This window comes from Amblyraja radiata, chromosome 15 (assembly GCF_010909765.2).
Source record: "Amblyraja radiata isolate CabotCenter1 chromosome 15, sAmbRad1.1.pri, whole genome shotgun sequence".
Lineage (NCBI taxonomy): Eukaryota > Metazoa > Chordata > Chondrichthyes > Rajiformes > Rajidae > Amblyraja > Amblyraja radiata.
Genome location: NC_045970.1, coordinates 58253774 through 58275444, shown reverse-complemented (window position 1 = coordinate 58275444; position 21671 = coordinate 58253774). Strand labels below are relative to the sequence as shown.

General features: G+C 47.2%; 1 protein-coding gene and 1 pseudogene across 1 annotated transcript; both read right to left on the bottom strand.

Moving 5' to 3' along the window:
• Positions 1-4944: 4944 nt before the first annotated feature.
• LOC116981681 lies at positions 4945-5055 on the bottom strand (annotated as a pseudogene).
• Positions 5056-14300: 9245 nt separating this feature from the next.
• Positions 14301-19610, bottom strand: LOC116981479. The gene is made up of 3 exons (XM_033034529.1): positions 19236-19610; positions 18412-18445; positions 14301-14614 (listed from the first exon to the last, which is right to left on the bottom strand). The coding sequence occupies exons 1-3, from the start codon at positions 19608-19610 to the stop codon at positions 14301-14303; spliced, it is 723 nt and encodes a 240-aa protein (XP_032890420.1).
• Between the last annotated feature and the right edge of the window lie 2061 nt (positions 19611-21671).

Here is a 21671-nt window from a genome sequence, read left to right as displayed (position 1 = left end):
TCCGCTCTGCAGTTTGTTTCATCACCGTTGGTGATCAGCCCAATCACTGTTGTGTCGTCTGCAAACTTCACGATGGTGTTGGTGTCGAATGCAGGGACACAGTCGTGAGTGAAGAGGGAGTAGAGCATGGGGCTTAGAACACAACCCCGTGGTGTGCCGGTGCTCAGGGTGATGGTGGAGGACAGGTGCGGGCCCAGGCTCACTGCCTGCGGTCGCTCCGTGAGAAAGTTCAGGATCCAAGCGCATATCGGTGAGCTGAGGCCTAGCTGGTGGAGTTTGGTGGTGAGCTTGGTGGGGATGACTGTATTGAATGCAGAGCTATAGTCAATGAAGAGCATCCTCACATACGTCCCCTGTCTGTCCAGGTGAGTCAGGACAGTGTGAAGGGCCAGAGAGATGGCATCCTCTATCGATCTATTTGCCCTGTATGCAAATTGATGGGAGTCCAGTGAGGCAGGGATGCTGGATTTAATATGGGAGAGGACCAGCCTTTCGAAGCACTTCATAGGGATTGGAGTCAGGGCAACCGGCCGGTAGTCGTTGAGGTTGGTGATTTTGGACTTTTTCGGCACCGGCACTATGGTGGCTGTTTTCAGGCACTTGGGGACCGTTGCCAGAGATAGAGATAGATTGAAGATTCTCGTGAATACCTCCGCCAGCTTTCCAGCACAGTCCTTTAATACTCTTCCCTGTACTCCATCCGGGCCTGCAGCCTTGCGTGGATTGATCCTACGCGGAGCGCACTGTACCTCCTGAGTGCTCAGTGTTAAGGCCTGTCCCTCCGCTATGGCCGGGGTTATTCCACGCCTGGTGGTGTTGCCAGTATCGAACCCGGCAAAGACGGTATTTAGTTCGTTGGCCAGTGCGATATCACCGTGGGGGCAGGCGGTGCTGCTCTTGTAGTCAGTGATGTCCCTGACATCCTGCCACATGCTTCTGGTGTCCGCGGTATTCAAGTGGTCTTCTACCCGTTGCCTGTGGATGACTTTGGCCTTTTTTATGCCTCTGTTCAGGTTCGACCTGGCCGCACTGTAGGCAGAAGTGTCCCTGGATTTAAAGGCGCTGTTGCGTGCCCTTAGCAGATCCTGAACCTCCTTGTTCATCCAGGGTTTCCGGTTTGGGAACATCTTTATTTGCTTGTCCACTGTGACAGTCTCCACACAGCAGTTGATGTAGGAGAGCACAGTGGATGTGTACTCTTCCAAGTCTATCTCTGCACCACTGGTAGCCTGTTGTGCAAACTGGTCCCAGTCGGTGCGATCAAAACAGTCCTGGAGTTGTAGGGTGGCGTCCTCGGGCCATATTTTGACCGTCCTTATTGCAGGTTTGGTCTTGCGGATGAGGGGTCTGTATGCAGGCAGTAGAAACAGTGAGAGGTGATCGGATTGTCCCAGGGATGGGCAGGGGAGAGCTCTGTATGAGTCCTTGATGTTGGTGTACACTTTATCCAACGTGTTTGAGCTCCTGGTAGGGCACTGCACATGCTGGTGGAATTTGCGCAGTGTGGCACGTAGGTCGACCTGGTTAAAGTCCCCTGCAACAATGAAGGCACCGTCGGGGTGAGCATCCTGCTGCTTACTGATGGCCGAGTGCAGCTGTGCTAGCGCTAGGTTAACATTAGCCTGTGGTGGGATGTATATGGCCATGATGATAACCACAGTAAACTCCCGAGGCAGGTAAAACGGTCTACATTTAAGCAGCAGGTATTCCAGGTCTGGGGAACAGTAGCTCTCTACTGCAGTGTGGTTGGTGCACCAGTCATTGTTGATGTAGATGCAGAGCCCGCCATCCTTGCTCTTACCGGAGTCCTTTGTTCTATCAGCACGATGCAGTGACCGGTTGGTCAGGTCCACAGCCCCATCGGGAACCAGCGCGCTGAGCCAGGTCTCTGTGAAGATCAGCACACAGCAGTCTTCCAGGGATCGCTGGGTGTTGATCCAGAGCCTTACCTCATCCAGCTTGTTGGTGAGTGACCGGACATTCGCCAGAAAGACGCTTGGGAGCGATGGTCTTTGTGGAGCCCTCCGTAGCCAGTCCTTCACCCCCGCTCGCCTTCCACGTTTCTGCTTCCGTTCCCGGCGCTTGCTCCGTCTCCTGCCCTCCGGAGTGGTGATCCAAGGGGCTTTCCTGCCCAGCTCCGACGGGACGGTAAGGGTACTGTAGTACTCACAAGCCAGGTTCTCGCAGCCACGTCCGATGCTGAGTAGTTCCGAGCGGCTCCATGTGCGACCAGTCGGGATTGCGATGCGGGTCTTGGTTTCCCTCGTCCTGTAGGTGAGTTTCTTCTTATGGTTCCTGGGGTTTCCGGGGTTACTAGGGTTCCTATGGGTTCTAGGGGTTCTGGGGTGTTTAATTACCTTGTTTTTCCAGCCGCGTTCGGTACCGGGCTGCTCCGAGTAAACTCGGGCTTGGGAGCGCAAAGCCGCTGCGTCTGGACGCGCCACCATCTTCCGCAATATATGAAGAACCCGCCAGTACGCACGTGTGTATTCTTCAAAGCAGCGGAGTGAATCACAGATACCTGTAATGACTTAAGCATAGTAAGATTAGAGAAAATATACCAGTTGTGTTTATGATCAAGGGTGGGAGCGGAGGGCATGTATTCCCTCAACGTTACTCCTCATAAAATACAGATCAAACTTCGAACTGGTAAGTTCTCGTTTAATCTTACTATTTACTTCGGAGTCACGTGAGTGACTACATGAAGATTTCAAAGCTCTGTGATTCAAGCCGTGGAACGAGTCCATCATCACGTCTGCCTTGGTTTTGGGGAGACTAGTGATAACATATTGAACATCAATATGATATATATAAATAACCATAAAGTTAATAATAATTGATAGCCCCTGTTTTTTGGCGTAAATTATGGTACAGAAACTTAACAATGTTTCTGAAAAATTCAAGTTTCCATTACTGGTCAGTTATAATCTTTAGAATGTTCTTTCCGATGGTCATCCTGCAGTCCAGAGGATTTTATCCATAGGAACCTCCAATTTAAATGCTGCCGACGTTGCTGCAGCCTGGTGGAGTGAGATTTTAACCCAGTTAGTGTTTACACCATCTTTTGTCAATACTATGTTAGCAATTTAGCTGGCCTGGCCTGTTATTCTTTAATGAAGCTGTCTGTCGTTGATGAGAAGTTCCTCTTCTGTGCCACTGATGGTCTGGGTTTGTTCCATGTATATTTGTAGATGTCTCACAACACAGTCAATCATCTGTAGGGTAGGCTCTAAAAAATGTTATTTTAAGGCCTGCTGACCCCTGTCTGTTTAGTTCCCTAATTCCTGAATATAGAAGTGTAAGTTGCCAGGTGAACTGGTCAAGGTATCCAGCCTTAATTTGGTAGGGACTGAGTCATTAGTGCCGTGACCTAGGCCATCAGCATGACAGTTTTGTAAAATGTCAAAAACTGTAATGACAGCGCTGTGGCTGGAGCCCAGTTCTTTAACAACGTTAAGACGATGCTGATGTCCCATATTTGGGAATACCTGGTCTTTGGGGAATTCCCATAAAAAGTGTCCCTCATAAGCTGTTGTTCCGTTCTCTTGCCATAGGTAAGTAGATGGGCCACTTCTGGCACAGTTGATGTCACTAATACTAAGCCCCTGTAGGTTAACAAAGCTTCCTAACAGGCTGGATGATGTATTATGGTTGCAACACATCTCCCATTAGTTTATGTATTTTAGACATTGTCTTTCGGATGATTGCCTGTGGCCCGCTGTGATCATGTCCATTGCTCTGGCCGTCTGTTTTGGATGGAATTGCATGGTTCTAATCTCATTCCCAGTACCACCTAGAACCATGGTTGGGTAGGTCAGTCGGGTACTATTAAAACACCAGACGCAGAGACTCGTAGTATTTCCCTTAGTATACCCCCCCCCCCCCTCCTGATGAGGTTGCCAAATTGTGTTGGCCAGATTGGTACATGATGTAGATTCCCTTTCACCCATGTGGTTGATATGTGCTACCACAGTAGTGGTGTTAATTTATAATCTAATAACCTGTTTAATATATTCCAGAGCAACATGACTTTAGGCCATGAAAAAACACCCAACATTTCCAGGTAGTTATGTCCAGTGTTAGTAATAATGATGCTTGCTGTGTATTCCATCTTCCTCCACAGCTGGAGATGGAATTGGTAACACCCCATCCTAGTGCATAGTATCCATATGTAGGACCATAGACTGGTTGCTGACAATGATAGTATTGGAGCAATGCCCAATGTAATCTTTCCACCATTTAGTTCCAATATGGCTTCTGTATGGCTTCATCATTCTATCGAAATGATCACCATTAATTTTAAGAGCTCATATTTTGGCCCTCTGTAAATCTTTATAATGTAAGGGTCTGAATTATGTGGCTGGAAACCATATGTTGCCAATATTCTTGCTACCAGTCTGATGGATGGTTTATCCTCATGTCAATGATTTTGCTGTATGCCTCTATTAAGCTTGTAACCTCTGTTGGCAAAGTTACTGACATTAGGAACTGAGTTAATGGTGAACCCCAAATAATCCCTTTAGTTTGAAGGCTTTAATTTTGATTTAATTGGATGGATAATGATCCTAGTTTCCAAATGATTGTTAAGTGGCTGTTACCGTTTGTTCAGCCCGTCCTAAATTTCCACACAATTAGTATGTCATCCAAAGAAGCCATTACCATTGTGTGGCTGGTTGTCATATTGTGTAAATAACCTAGGTGCTAATGTAAACACATTAGGTAGTGCTCTATACTGCTAGAGCTGAGCCATCCAATTAGATAAAAATAACGTCCGTGGTCACCTGTTATGGGTACTGAAATTGTAAGCATCCTTTGAATCAATGCTTGCCATTTTCGTTCTTAAAACGAATATACTTAACAATAGAAAAGGTTTCTGTTCTTAAAACGAATATATCGTTTTATTTATTTTTCACTTTTTTAAAAAAAAATCTTTTCTATTTATTTATTTATTAATTTAATTTTATAATATGGTCCCTAGATAATGGACATATCGGACATTTAAACTGATAAGAACAGATATTATACTTGATCTTAGCCAAAAAGCCGAGATCTGATCTATGATTGATGCGTCAAGCGCCATATCCTATTTTGTTAGGAAGGGAATGCGTAGATAATAATTCTTCCCTTGCATTGCAGCTAAAACCCCATCTCTTGCTGATGTCCAGTGTTTGTATCCCATATGACATATTTGGTAATAGGTGATTATGTCTGGATACGAGTAGTGTGCACGGCTGCCCAGCCAGCAGCTGTCTGTCTCTTCATCTTTTTATTTTTTATTTTAGTTAGTTAAGTGTTTTGTTGGAGGTCTAGACTTTTTTTATGTGGGGGGCGGGGGGGTGGGGGAAGGGGGAAACTACCTTTCAGTGTCCCTACCTGGTCGGAGAGGCAGCTTTTCTCCGGGCTGCAGCTTCGACCTCGCGGCCTACCAGCGGGCCTGGAGCGGCGTTTCCTGTGGGGGACCGCCCAGAACCACGGCTTTCGGCGGCGGCCCAGTGCTAGCGCGGAGCGGGCGATGCCTTGCCTGGCTCGCCGCGCTGGAACTCCGGTGAGCTGAGACCGCCGGGTAAATCAGCGCGGAGCTGCGGGACTGTGGAGCGACCAGCTGCGGGCGGCGGCGCTGAACTTAACATCGGGAGCCTGGGATCTCGCGACGAGATCGCCAGTTGTGGAGCTCCTTCCGGCGCGGCCTTGTTGGCTTTGGAAGCCGCGGCCTGCAGTACGGAGACGGCCGTTCCAGGGTTCCCAAGCAGCTGAGAGGACTCTCCCGACGCCGGAGCAACATCACCCGGCGAGAACGGCCAGGAACATCGGGCCTCCGTTGAGGCAACTGTGGAGGCCTCAATAGGCCCGACTATGGGTGAACTGGGGTAGGGGCCTGGACTTTGTGCCTTCCCTCATGGTGGGAGCCATTGTGGGGGGATGTTCTATGTGTTTAAGACTCTCATTGGTGTTATGTCTGTATTCTTTTTTTGTGTGCTGCAAAATGGCAAAAAGCATTTCACTTCACTACACCTGGGTGTATGTGAATGTGACTAATAAAATACCTTTGACCTTTGATAGATCGGCATCTGGTGTTACATATCGTGTAGAAACATCAGCAAATACTATAGCCCAATATCCATTTGGTGTTCGCCTCCAAATTCCTCTCTCGATATATCAGCTGGACTAGAAGATTATGTGTTGTAAAATTCTATTGTGTATCCCCGGATACTGTTTAAGATAGGAGTGTCAAAAAGTTATTTATTCGATGTCTTCTCGCACCAACCTCCTTGCTTCCTTCTGGTTTTACTGTTTTCTTCTGGATCCCCGAGGCCGTGTGTTGTGGGTGTACACATCTTCCAGCATAGGGGCGATACCTTTGAGGATGATGTTTGGACGATTAGATGAGCTCCAGTTTGGCTTCATTGTCCAACTCCTTGACCTTCTAGATGGGTCACCCCCAAATAAAAAGATTTTGCTAGGAGGTTTCGTGTTTACACAGGCCCGCGTCAATCCCGGTTGGATGTAACCAGATGCATAAATTGATTAGTTTAGTACATTCAGGGATTTACAATCCCCGCTGGCAAGTGACAGCTATGGTGTCAGCTGATGTTTGCCCCTGCAGTAGATAGAAAACATATGGTCTAAGCTGGCTTCTAACCTGGTTTGTAGGTCTTTCCCAGCAAGCTTTACTCACAGCTGTACTGTTGTTCCCCCTGAAACATAGACAGACATTCCCGTGTGACTTCCCAGATGGGAATGGAATTTGTCAGTAAATTTTTGGACTGCTAAATCCTTCAGTCACAACATACGTATTCCTGTATTTCTATCAGGAAAGGACCAATAATGCACTCTATGTACTTTGTGACTTAGAAAAGGCATCATCTCATTGTTACAGCTCTTACATCTGTTTACCTGTCCAGGGTTTGCCCTAGACTTGACCCCAGCACTCTTCTGACAGAAGAGTCTACTGGGGAGAGGGAAGCATGATTATAGCCCTATAGAAAAGGGGCTGCTTCCTTCTCCCTGAGTCTGTCTTTTCCTCAACCACTTCCCTGTAATAGTAGAAGTGAAATACAGCCCTGTATAAGGTGCTGCTATGGGACTTACCCACTGGAGGATTTATTCTTGGATCTGCATCACTGCAAAACGGTATGTTCTCGCAGGTGCAGGCTCCGCAGTGCCAATGCGATGCAGTGTACACGGTCACTGTGCCGCCTGTATCCCCGTTGGCCTGCGGTGCTCCAAAGCGCGCTGCAGTGCTCACAGCACTGAGCCGCCCGTACTGCCGTTAGCCTGCGGTGCTCCAACGCGGTTCAGTCCCTCGGGGAGCTGGCCGCTCGCAACCCGCAGGTATGGCAGTTTTAACGCTGTGCAGTGCTTCCCGCACTGTACCGCTCCTTCTCTACTTGGGCCTGCGGTGCTCCAATGCGGTGCAGTCCTCTCGGGGAGCTGGCCGCTCGCAGCCGCAGGTCTGGTAGTTTTTACAAACGCGGTGCAGTGCTTCCTGCACTGTGCCGCTCCTTCTCCACTTGGGCCTGGGGTGCTCCAACGCGGACCAGTCCTCTCCGGGGACTGGCCGCTCGCGACCCAGGCCCAGCGGCTCCAACGCGTACTCGGTGCTCTCGGGCATTGACCGCTTGCCGCTATTTTTAGTGCTGCCACAGAGGGAGTACAGAGAAGGTTCACCAGACTGATTCCTGGGATGGCAGGACTTTCATATGAAGAAAGACTGGATAGGCTCGGCTTGTACACGCTGGAATGCATAAGATTGAGGGGGGATCTTATAGAAACTTACAAAATTCTTAAGGAGTTGGACTGGCTAGATGCAGGAAGATTATTCCCGATGTTGCGGAAGTCCAGAACTAGGGGTCACAGTTTAAGGATAAGGGGGAAGTCTTTTTGGACCGAGATGAGAAATTCATTTTTTACACAGAGAGTGGTGAATTTCTGGAATTCTCTGCCACAGAAGGTAGTTGAGGCCAGTTCATTTGGCTATATTTAAGAGGGAGTTAAATGTGGCCCTTGTGGCTAAAGGGATCAGGGGGTATGGAGAGAAGGCAGGGATGGGATACTAAGTTGGATGATCAGCCATGATCATATCGAGTGGCGGTGCAGGCTCGAAGGGCCGAATGGCCTACTCCTGCACCTATTTTCTATGTTTCTATGTTTCTATCCCTTGTTTCGTTTAGCCCTAAGGGCTAAATCTAACTCTCTCGTGAAAACTTCCCGTGAATTGCCCTCCATTGCCTTCTGTGGTAGAGCATTCCACAGATTCACAACTCTCTGGGTGAAACAGATTTTTCTTATCTCAGTCCTAAGTTGTTTTGGGCCCTGTTGAGACCACATTTGTGAATGATTTGGTCTCCTAATTTGTGGAAGGACTTGATTGCTATTGAGGAAGTGCAGCGTCGGTTCTCCAGGTTAGTTCCCGCGATGGCGGGACTGGCATATGATGAAAGAATGGGTTGAGTGTGCTTGTATTCACTGGTATTTTGAAGGATGAGAGGAGATTTTATAGAAACATACTATTCTAAAAGGGTTGGATGGGCTAGATGCAGGAAACATGTTCCCGATGTTGGGGGAGTCCAGAACAGGGAGTCAAAGTTTAAGAATAAGGAGAGGTAACTTTGGACTGAGATGAGGGAAATTCTATTTTTACCCAGAGAGTTGTGAATCTGTGGAGTTTTCTGCCACAGAATATAGTGGAGGACAATTCACTGGATGTTTCAAGAGAGAGTTAGATTTAGCTCTTGGGGCTGAAGGAATCAAGGGATATGGGGAATAAACAGGAACGGGGAACTGATTTAGATGATCTGCCATGATCACATTGAATGGCGGTTCTGGCTCGAAGGACCGAATGGCCTACTCCAGCACCGATTTCTCTCTTTCTATGTTTCTTAATGGCCTACCACTTATTCTTAAACTGGGACATCTGTTTCCGGACTCTCCCAATATCCGGAACATTTTTCTGCATCTAGCCGGTCCAACAGTCTTGCTAGTGAGGGAATGCAGCGTTCGTTCACACGGTTAATTCACGGGATGGTGGGGCTGTTAATTGCTGAGAGAATGGAGCGACTGAGCTTGCACACTCTGGAATTTGGAAGAATGAGAGGGGATCTTATTTAAACGTATAAGGTTATTAAGGGTTTGGACACGCTAGGGTCTCGAACCATGTTCCCGATGTTGGGGGAGTCCAGAATTAGGGGGGCACAGTTTAAGAATAACATGATTTTGAGTATTACAGGGAAAACAGTAGATGTTTGTTCAAAAGTGTGTAAGTAATGTCCACAGGGATGTAATCTCGTTGCCTGTTTTTCCCTTTATATACATTATAAATATGCCAGATATTTGTTTCTTTCGCTGACAACCGCTGAGCGGCAGCACAATGAGTGATCGCCTGGACCCTCGCATTAAAATGCACGATATTCCGATCTAGGTAAAAATAGGACTTGTGTATTATCCGATTCTGGCAGCAATCGGTATCCCTGGTAGGTAATTGTCGGCACATCTCATGTTAGAAAAGCGCAGAATATTAAAGGTTAAGAGGACATAGCGAGTAGCCCAGCAGGGGTTAGGGCGGCACGCTGGCGCAGCGCTAGAGCAACTGTCTTAAAGCGCTTGTCTGTACGGAGTTTGTACGTTCTCCCCGTATCCTTTTGTGTTTTCCCCGAGATCTTTGGTTTGCTCCCACGCTCAATAAAAGTAAAATAAATAGTCCCTTGTGTGTGTCGGCTGTTGTGAGTGTGCGCGATCGGTGCGGATTAGGTGGGCCGGTGGTCGTGTTTTCGCGCTGAATCCCTAAACTGAAATAAAGTAAGCGATATCCACCTTAGGAGCGAGGTAGCGCGTTGGTATATGTGATGGATGCCGCTCATTGAAGCTGGCAGAAATGTAGCCCTCACGGCTTTTTACTAAAATCAATGCCCGTATTGATTTTACTACGTCGCCTATCTATGGCCTCCAGAGATATTACTTGCGCCACTGAGATACTGCAGCAATGGCTCTTGTCAGGTGCAGTACACAGGTCCGCCCGCTGTTCGGCAGAAAACACTTGCCCGTTATGTTGTTAGCCGTGTTTGTGAAGGGCGTTTGTAATTATATTTACTGCGCTTCACTGAATCCCTTTCCTTGGCCTCGTGTTGTGAGATGCATTCTCGAAAGGCCCAATGGAAAACAGACCGCGTTAATCCAGACCACGATTGACTCAATGACCCGACGCAAAAGTCGCCCACGTCTCAGCAATAAAAACGACACTGCGCATTTGAATGTACCATTATGAAATTGAAATCACATATTGGATATTTGGGGGATCCCCTCTTAATTCTGGTTTGATAGACGGTACTTTGGATTGCTAATTCCATTGTTTTTAGAGACACTGACTGACCGCTTGAAAATATTCTATATTTTACATCAAAATCAAACGATTGGCATAATGTTGTGAAGGTTAGTACAAAAGGCAATCCCACTAATCTTGGTAAGTGGAATTTTAACCATTTGCAGATTAAATTCCTGATTTCCAAAATCGGATTGCCTCTTGTACCAATATATTCATCTTTATGTAATTATTTTCTACATAAAGCAATCCCACTACTTTTGGTAATCAGGAATTTAATAATTTACTGAATGAACATCTTTCTGGCAAACGATTGACAGATGATTGACCCAAATATTGATTCGTTAAATAAACAGTCTCTACCACTGGCGACACCGGTTTAAATTACTCTGTCTGCTCTCTCCCACCAACCTGTACACCACACAATTAATCAGTTTCTGTTTTCACTCTTTCCCATTGAATCTGATGGCGATTGTGATCCTGTCCCGTGGCATGTGCGGCCTCTCCAAGTGCATCACTCGTTACATGGTAGCCATGGCTACCGCGGACCTCTCTGTGATTTTCTGTGAGGGGATATGTCACCGGATTGCTGATATGTATTGGTGGCATGCCTCCTTGCCCTACACTCCTGTGTGCAAAATATCCATCTACCTTGCATCGGTCACCGTGAATTGTTCTGTATGGTTAACAGTCGCTTTCACCTTTGATCGCTTTGTTGCGATTTCAACTCAGAAAATTAAAACCAAATATTGCACCGACAGAACCGCGATGATTGTTATCCTGACAGTGAGCACGTTCATCTGTCTCAAAAATCTACCCTTGCCCTTTGCATACACTTCTTATCTCGGAATGGGTGGAGAGCACGGCTGCCTCAAAAGCGTACATGTTTACGTTCATACTGAATGGTTGGTCTTCTCTTGGGCCGAACAGTTGTTCACCCCGGTGATTCCATTCTGCCTGATTTTGTTGTTTAACGCGCTCACCGTCAGACGTATTTCCGTGGCCAGTCGGGTCCGCAGGAACCTCCGGGACCTCAGCGGTGGCGAGAAAAAGAAAGACCAGGAGATGGTGAACCGCAGACGGTCGGTCGTTTTACTTCTGGCAATCTCGAGCTCCTTCATCCTGCTCTGGGCCACAAGTGTTGCACATTTCATTGCGTATCGAAGTTTAAAACTGTTTATGCGCAAGGCCTGGGGAAACCCTTTGGCCGCATTGGAAAGGGTTGGACTGATTCAATTCAACTTTAATGTCATTGCACAAATACTGAGTATGGGTACAACGAAATGCAGTTTTGCGTCAGTCCGTAGTAGTGCAATATAGAAATAAAAAAAAAAGAGGATACAGAACAATAAAAAACACAGAATAATTAAACAATGGGGACGGAGGGACCGGAGGATCTATCGACGGGACTCCGAGTTCAGCAATGCGACGGTATGATTGTAGAAGCTGTTCCTCATCCTACTGGTACGAGACCTGAGGCCCCTGTACCGCCTCCCTGATGGGAGGAGGGCAAACAGTCCATGGTTGGGGTGGGAGGGGTCTTTAATGATCTTCCCAGCTCGTTTCAGACACCGTTTTCGGTGTAGGGCATCCATGGCAGGGAGCGGGGCACCGATGATGTGCTGAGCGGTTTTCACCACCCGTTGTAGTGCCTTCCTGTTCGCAACTGATGCTTCAGTTGCTGAGCTCCTGCACCAACACGGCCATTTACACCGTGACCCAGAGCAAGTTCAGAGAGGAGCTGTTCCGTGTGCTAACTTATCCGATCATTTGCACTGGAAAGATATTTAAATCGGTAAAGTGTAAGTTAAAATAATATAACAAAAACGAGTGACCAGCTGGTCTTCATGCGTTGCTTTGCTGTAGGGTCTATATGAAATAACAGCATTTAATGTGTTGACATTTTATGTCCATTCGCCCTGTCGGACACGCCCAGCTGCTTAGTAGGTTCATGGGCTCAATTAATTCTCACCTCTTGTAGGTTTTCCCATGTGCCCCGTTCAATCATCCAACTTCTGTGTTTTCACGAATAAGTATACATATGCCTGGAACATATTGTTTTCAAAACGAGTGAAGATTTTCAGTTGAATAGGTTCAACGTGTTGTTTGATGATTTCCTTTCATCATTGAAAAAACGTACCATTGCTCATTGACGAGGTTTTCGGTTTAAAGAGAATCTGCTGTTTTAGCAGCGGATTGTGTAAAGTTTCATACAGATACCGTGATTAAAATACATTCTGTATGCGGAAAACTTCTATCGAAAGTAAAGCTATAGGTGAGGAGAGCCAGAAATACAAAATCATGAGATGAATATATGGGTTAGATGCACAGAGTCGTTTGCCCAGAGAATCGACTTCCAGAGGACATAGGTTCAAGGAGAAGGGAAACATATTTAATAGGAATCCGTGGGGAAATATTTTCATATAAAGGGTGGTGGGTGTATGGAACAAGCTGCCACTGGAGCTAGTCGAGGCTGGGACTATCCCATCGTTTAAGAAATAGTTAGACGGGTACATGGATAGGAGAGATTTGGAGGGATATGGACCAAGCGGAGGCAAGTATCTGGGATATTGTTGGCCGGTGTGGCCGAGTTGTGCCTAAGGTCCTGATACCACACTGTATCACTCTATGACCCTGTGATTGTATGATCCTATGTACGGTAACAAATCAATTTCCGCATTTACCTTTACGTTCTTCCGGTGGGCAAACATTTTAACACCTGTTCCCATTCCCATATAAACCTTTCTGTCGTTGTCCTCCTCAACTGTTCGAGCGAGGCCACGCAAAAAAATTGAGGAAAAAATGGAGGAACAGCGTCTCGTATGTCGCTTGATTCCCTGAGAGAAAACGGCGAATGACACACCAGTTAGTCCAACATCGGTAGTGGGGAAACTGGTTGAATCAGTTATTAAAGATGGGATAGCACCACATTTGGAAAATGGTGAAATTATTGGACAAAGTCAGCACGGATTTATGAAAGGTAAATCATGTCTGACGAATCTTATATAATTTTTCGAGGATGGAAGTAGTAGAGTGGTTAAGGGAGAACCAGTGGATGTGTTATATCTGGACTTTCAGAAGGCTTTCGACAAGGTCCCACATATGAGATTAGTATACAAACTTAAAGCACACGGTATTGCGGGTTCAGTATTGAAGTGCATAGAGAACTGGCTGGCAGACAGGAAGCAAAGAGTAGGAGTAAACGGGTCCTTTTCAGTATGGCAGGCAGTGACTAGTGGGGTATCGCAAGGCTTGGGGCTGGGACCCCAGCTATTACAATATATACTAGACCAAGTGCAGACCGGTTGGGTCTGTTCCCCCAACGTCCCTGTCCCTGTCCCTGTCCCTGTCCCTGTCCCTGTCCCTGTCCCTGTCCCTGTCCCTGTCCCTGTCCCTGTCCCTGTCCCTGTCCCTGTCCCTGTCCCTGTCCCTGTCCCTGTCCCTGTCCCTGTCCCTGTCCCTGTCCCTGTCCCTGTCCCTGTCCCTGTCCCTGTCCCTGTCCCTGTCCCTGTCCCTGTCCCTGTCCCTGTCCCTGTCCCTGTCCCTGTCCCTGTCCCTGTCCCTGTCCCTGTCCCTCACCCTTCCCCTGCCCCTCCGCCTCCCCCTCCCCCTCCGCCTCCCCCTCCCCCTCTACCACTCCCTCTCCGTCTCCGTCTCCGTCTCCGTCTCCGTCTCCGTCTCCGTCTCCGTCTCCGTCTCCGTCTCCGTCTCCATCTCTGTATCTGTCTCTGTCTCTCTGTCTCATTCACACACACACACACACACACACACACACACACACACACACTCTTCCCAGACTAATTGTGTTTCTGTAAATTCCAATATAATTTATCTTTGAAATCGTTCTCTTTTTTCCTTCCCTCGCAACGTGTAATCAATCCATACTACACTAAGGTTCTCGGTTAGCGCCCCAGATGTTCTGCAGTGCTGTGTGCCTGCATTCCGCCACGCTGAGGTTTTGGTACAGCTATCTCACTGCGCTGTGTCACTGTGCGATGCGCGGACTCATCCCACAGTAATACACAGCCCCGTCGCTCGGCAGAACTTCAGACAGCGTTAACTGACTGATTTTCTGGCCTGGATCGAGAGAACCAGAAATACGACCTTCCGCAGCCTCTTCCCTATCTTGCTTTCCTGAAGTGTGTCTTTGGAGCAGGAATTCCAGAGCCTGCCCTGGGAACTGTCGGTACCAGTGTACTGTGTACGAGCAGAATCCGGAATAAACGCAGTTAAGGGTGGCAGTGTCACCAGAAAGAGAGGATTGTTGAGGCGGACTCTGGGAACCCGCGGAAATTGATTCTGCAGAAAATAACAGAGGAATAGTTATTGTTTTAACATTGACTGTTAGAGACTGTGACACACAGAGAAACTAGTTACCGTCTTCGGTAGTTCATCACATTTTTGCTAAATGTATGGAAATGTTATTTATGGATCCTTTAATTGTTCCTTCGACGAGTGGAGTTATAATTTCGTTTAGGTTAGTTTATTTTGTATAGTTTGGTTTAGTTTAGATTAGTTCAGTTTAGTTCAGTTTAGTACAGTTTAGTTTAGGGACACAGCGCGGAAACGGGACCTTCGGCCCACCAAGACCGCGCCGCCCTGCAAACCCCGCACATTAACATTATCCTACACACACGATGGAATATTTACATTTATAGAGCGCCAATAACCCTTCAAAACTGTCCGTATTTGGAGTGTGGGAAGAAACCCTAGATCTCGGAGAAAGCCCACACAGATTATGGGGAGAACATACAAACTCCGTGCAGCCAACACCCGGAGTCGGGATCGAACTCGGGTCTCTAGTGCTAAACGCGCTGTTAGGCAGCACCTCTACCGTTACCGTTGCGCCACCGTGGAGAAAATCACTGACGAATATCCGCGAGGTCAAACTCTGATTATGAAAGTGAAATTGGAAATATTCCAGGCTGTGGGAACAGTCAAAGCAGACACAGGATAATAGTGGAGCTGATTCAGAGAGTCCGGATCCGGTGATTGAGACAAATTACCTTTGTCGGTTCTCTAACATTTTGTAATTGGTTCTTGGCGTTAAAACAATAGAACTAGTCATTCTCCCCACAGCTTGACTGAAGTGTATCCCTTCCTGGAAATAGTCAAGGTTCAACAGAGATGTATTGGCATTTAAGGCATAATGTCACAAGGTCATGTAATAGTAGTATAATTATGCAATTCGGCCCATCAGGCCCAATCCGCCATTCACCCTCAACCGCATTCGCCTGCCTTCTCCGCAATGTCAAAACCTCTGACGCCTCGACTAATCAAAAATCTACCTGTCGCTGCCTTATTTTTTCCCCTGACTTGGTCTCCACAGCCTTCTGTGTGTAACAACTGGAAGGTCATCGTTAAAGTGCAATTTACACAACCCGTGATAAATGCTTAGCCCTTTATGTATTAAGAGTTGTTTTTTTCCTTCACTGGGCCACGTCCTTCTGCGTTTTACTTTCATTTAATTGAAGAACAGTTTTGGTTTTCAATCTTGGTCGCCCGCTTTTTGCTGCTTGCGGTTCATATTTCCCCCTCCAGCCAACCGTTTCAACAGGTCTGCCAGCTGTCGTTTGATTTCAGTATGTGGAATGTTTACAGAGGTTTCAGCTTCACTCACAGCCCATCTACTCTCCCGCCAACCCCCCTCTGTTTCCCGGAGTAAGAAATAGATTGTTTCCCAGGCTTTCGCTCACAGCGGGCGTGGATCAATCCCATAGATTTTATGGGATAAATTCATAAGCCAGTTGTAATGATAAGGCGGTTAGCATGACTTCAATAGTTGTTTGAAGTCAAAGATTTTTGAAACGATTATTAAAAATGCGGTTCAGTGCTATCTTGAAGCACATGATAAAATCTGCGAAGTCAGCGAGGACTAGTCAAGGGGGGGGGGGGGGGGGGGGGTTCTTGCCCCACAAATCTGTTGAAATTGTTTTATGAAAGTAACAAGCAGCGTGGACAAAGGAAAGTCAGAAATGCAGCTTTCTTGGTGCAGGACGCGAAGCGGCTAATTAAAATTGTAGTAGTGGTGTTAGAGATAAGGTATCAGCATGGACAGAGGATAGGCTTTCGTTGCAGGGCACAATATTGGAATAAACGTGATATTTTCCGCTTGCTGCCTTTGACTAATGGGTCAATGTTGGGCTCACTACTTTCCCCGTTGTATGTTTACGATCTGTATGATGGAATTGATGGCTTTTGCGGCTGATATCGCGAACGATGCCTAACATAGGTGAAGGGGCAGGTAGTGATGAGTAAGCATGGAGTCTGCAGAGTTACTAGAACAGGTTGGAAGGGGGGGGGGGCAAATAAGTGGCAGATGGAATACTACACAGCACACTATACGGGCATGCACTTTGGCGGAAGGAATAACGGCGTCGACTATTTTTTAAATGGGGAGAGGATTCAAAAATGGAGGTGCAAAGGGACTTGGGAATGTTGGTGCGGGGATTCCAAAATGTGGATTTGCAGTGTGAATCGTAGTTCAGGGAGACAAATTAAATGTTAGCATTAATTTCGAGATGACTAGAATAAAAAAAACGGATCTAATGTAAATGGTAGATTTCATTAGGCACTGATTTGATCACATTTGGAATATCGCGAGCAGTTTTCGGTCCCGTATCTGAGGAAGGATATGGTGGCTTTGGAGATTGCCAAGCGGAGGTTTACGCGAATTATTTGGGGGGTCATTCGGTCGCGCATAATTGGCGTTTGCTAACTCCAAGCCTACACACTCTGGACTTGAGAAGGAAAATTTCTGATCACTCTGATCACTCTGATTGAGATTTGAGCAACATTGACATCGGCATTTCGTCCTCACGCTCCAAACTCGGATACTTTCCCACTTTTCTCTGAACTGACCGTTGCAACATATCACATTCTTCACCCACGCACTTCTCGTTTTCACTTCCAACGGCGGATTTCAATTTCCACGAGGGGCCAATGGCCTATCTCTGCTTCTATCCCTTATGGTCTTTGTCTTTGTTTTGGATGTGGGCATAGTTGTTAAGGCCAACAGTCATTACCCGTTAGAATCAAAAGTAACGATTCCAGGGTGATTAAATGTATTCTGTACCCACAACGGAACAGTGACATTCTTACTTGTAGATCCACACAGGCCCAGAAATGCAATATGCGTTATCAGATAACAGAGTCATAGAGTCATGGGGAGATATAACGCGGAAACAGGCTCTTCGGCTCACGTTGCCCAAGCCGGCCAACATGCCACAGCTACATTAGTGCCACCTGCCCGCGTTTCGTCCAAATCCATACAAACCTGGCCTGTCCATGTACTTGCCTAACTGATTCTTAAACAGTGGGATAGTGCCAGCTTCAACTATGTACTCTGGCAACTTGTTCTGTTCACCCACTACCCTCCATGTGAAAACGTTACCCCTGAAATCCTAATAAATTTTCCCCTTCAGCTTAAACCAGCGTTCGCCGGTCCTCGGCTCAGCTACTCTGCACAAGAGACTCTGCGTATTTACCCGATCTATTCTCCAATGATTCCGTACGATCACCCCATTCCTCACATAATGATATAAAAACGAACTGCATCAATTAATGGCCACAATCCCAGAGCAACCAAAAAAAACAAATCCTTTGTAGAACCAGAGACAATTATGAAAAGTTTATGAACACAAAGTGCTGCAGTAACTTGTAGACCAAGAGGGTGAATTGGCACAGTGTTTTGGAGCAAGCCGGCGGTTTGGTGGTAGGAATAACTCCGTGGGTCAGGCAGCATTTCAGGAGAACATTGATAGCCGACATTTGGCATCTAGACTTCAGAATCCGATGTCAGCATCCGCATTTACTTGTGTCTGCATAGACTTTCATAGCTGTGGTTAGCACGGTATGGTGTTCCCGATCCTGATGGTTTTGGGGAAGTAGCTATTCTTCAACCTGATTCACGTTGTGCTCCCGGGGAGCCCGACATATCCTCTCATTGGACTCACGTGTACCGTAACATCTAGCCCAAGTTTCTGGCACTAGAATCTGTTTCAATTGGAAAGCAATTGATGCCTCGTGATCCAATATTAAAGGGAACTGAATATTTCCAAGAACAACCGTGGATAAGAGAGCTTTAGGGTACTTACCGGCTGTGAGAGTCACCGTAGTCCCAGTCCCTTCCTGATAGTGTGTGGTCCATGAATCCACAGTGCCCCGTCTCTCGATGATCGCAGTACAAGAACCGTTCTCACCGCGATTTGCCCGGCAACAATTAGAATCGCTGTCCAATTATTACAGGAGTTTCAGACCAACCAGTAACTGTCCTTGCTCCCCAAACCTCGGTGGGTCGACCGGTTCCCGCTAAGAAACAGAGCTAAGAGCAGAGTGATCTCCCACACGCAGGCAGATGTGCTTTGACAAACACGGAAACAATTATTCAGGAATGTTAACGGAATGTGGTAATCCCTGTGTAATTTATCTGGACTACAGCGTCACGAACAATAATCGTATGATTTTGGATCCGGAACCCAAGAATATATATCTTGAATGGGGTGAGTTTTTACTCGACGTTCCTACACTGTGGATATCCCAATTGCCACACGTTGATTCACGTCACTTTCAAATCCCCAGGCGCCCGGCGAGACGGGCGGGAAGGAGTTTAACGTTCAGCGAATGCATTTTTCAGATTGCAGTTTGTGTAACTGGATCCCGTCTGGAGTTGTGCATCAGAAGAGCGGTCAGTCATTCTCGATGGCAGTTCGTTTCCACCATTTTCGGTACAGGGGGCATTATCCAGCCGCACTCGCCAAATAGAGAAAACCCATTGTTTGACTCGCACGCATTTCATCCGGTGCAACCCAGAATGCAGGGCAGGCGGGACAAAGCAGGCCCGTGGGTTACCCGGTGGATTCACCTCGCGTCTTCACGTTGCTACTAGAATCTGCCGTCAGGGTTTTTGTATTGCTGGAACCGCAGGCCCATCACTGTGTGTTCTCCACCTATACTCAGCTTGACAGTAATATGTGGCCATGTCCTCAACTCTCAAACGAATAATTTTCACCGTAAATGTCTTTTCCGCTTTATTGGACGACACAACAACCCGTCCACCTGTTGTGATCCGTTGCCGTTTAGCTCCGGGTTGTGCTTGCTTGAAGAAACGTCCTACATTAAATTCGTAGCTGCCACTGGAACCTTCTTGGAAAAGGCAGGTGATGGTGACGGACTCACACTCTTTTCCAGTCACCGCATTCGGGCTCTGGGTCACTGACTGACTGAAGGAGTCTGTAGATGAAACACAGGGAGACATGAGTGGGAATTCGAGGCGAACCACGACAGAAGGATACATCGCGGGCAGTGTTTGGAATTCAGGTCGGAGTGGACTAGATTTGTGTTATGTTAAACCCGCAATGTGAGGGAGTAGGGGATCGGTACTCACGGCGTAAACAGAGTGACAGCACAAAAAATAGGAGGATTCCCATCGCGCCTTCTCAGGGAATAAATAGTTTGCGTGACGAGAGGCTGGAAACCAGGTCGCCAGACAGATCCTGCAGCCTATCCTGGATAACTGAGCGGGAACCTCTGCTGGCCTGTTGGTTTCGGTGCGGGTGGTGTCCTGGGAATATTTGAAAACATCCCAATCGATGTGCGAGGAGAGGGATAGTTTGAGAAGGGGTCCGTTACGCCTGCTGATTTGTTTGGTGGTCTGTAATCTGATGTGAAACATCTGACGTGGCTCTGACGTTTCTCTGACGTTCAGTAGACCATTTGAACCATTCAGGCTTCTGAAAATATTGGGGGGGGGGGGGGGAGGAGTAGATAGGGTGAACGCACAGTCCCCGCTCCAATCGGGCAGAAGTGTGCAAACTCACACCTCCAGATTCAGGGAGATTGTCTCCCCAGCGGTTATCAGGCAACTGAACCATCCTGCCACAACTAGAGAGCAATCCTGCACTACTATCTACCTCATCGCTGACCCTCTGATTAACCTTATCGGACTCTGATGACTTTATCTTGCACTTAACTTTATTCCCTTATCATGTAGCTGTACACTGTTAATGGTTCGATTGTTACCATGTATTTTCTCTCCACTGATTGGTTAGTATGCAACAAACGTCTTTCTCTGTACATTGGTATAAGTGACAAATAAACTAAACTGAACGAGTGGCGGATGTGTTTTGTCAGCAGAGGCAGCCGCTCCCCTGTGCAACTCCGCAATAATGCAGGAAGGCCAGTGCAAGGCCTGTTTGTTTGTTTGTTTGATGAGAGGCTGTACGGCCAAAGGTGGTGGGAATTGCTGCACCGCGGCTTATAACATCGACGAAAGATCAACGGGAGGACACAGTCGGGCTGGGTACCGGTATAATTCCGACTGTCAATGATCCAGTGAAAGGTAACACACAGATTGCAATTAATGCAGTCACCAGCAGGGATGGAGAAACACAGAAACACAGAAAATAGCTGGAGGCGTAGGTCACTCTCCTTTCGAGACAGCACTGAAATTCAATATGATCCAGGCATTTGGGCACTGGAGGTGGGTTAGCTCTGTTGGTGAGGGGTGAAATGGACGCCCTTGCGAGGGTTGACGGAGGGACAAACTGAAATCAGGTTTGTGAGGGATAAGATGATTAAACCACCACCATTGTGAGGGGCCGAATGGTTGTAGTCACCGACCTTGTGATGGGCCGAGTAACTAGAAACACCAACATTGTGATTCGAACAAACAGTCAGACCTTCAGAGCCGTTGATAACATTGTAGAATAACAAGATGAGGTAAGGAATGTAGCTGACAACACAGAAGCTATTCTTTAGGTCAAAGGCAATTAATTAGGTTAGGGCACAGATACGGCGCATGCTTAATAAGTTAAATGAATATTAACTTTACGCCCCTCATGACAAAGAACCTAATTTAAATGTACATGCGATGTATGATGTGGGAGGCGAGGGAATGATTGATGACGTACGGAGGGGAGGGTTGGAAGATTGTGAACCTCGGTACCCTGATTGGAAGGGGTCAGAAGGGGAGGCGTCCGATCAATAAAGGCTGTATACTGAATTGTATAAAAATAGACGTTTTTCCTTTGCTCGGTGTGTCTCAACTTGGAGAGGCACCCGATTCTGCAGACTCGCAAATAAAGCATTTCTTGCTTCCACGATTTAGTCTCTGAGTAGTGATTGTGAGCACAAACAATATATCTCACAAGTTGGGGGCTCGTCCGCGATCGCCACTCCGGCCACTTGACGGAGGCACGAAAGGAAGGGAAGGTGCACCCTGCTGTTTCAGCAGTCTCTGATCTCCTTGCTTGCCGTCAGTGGTTTGAGCGAGTGATATTCGGACAAGAGGCTCTGGAAACAAGAGGGAATCCGGTGAAAGGGATCAATCAATCGAGCAATTTCTGTGCACAGGACT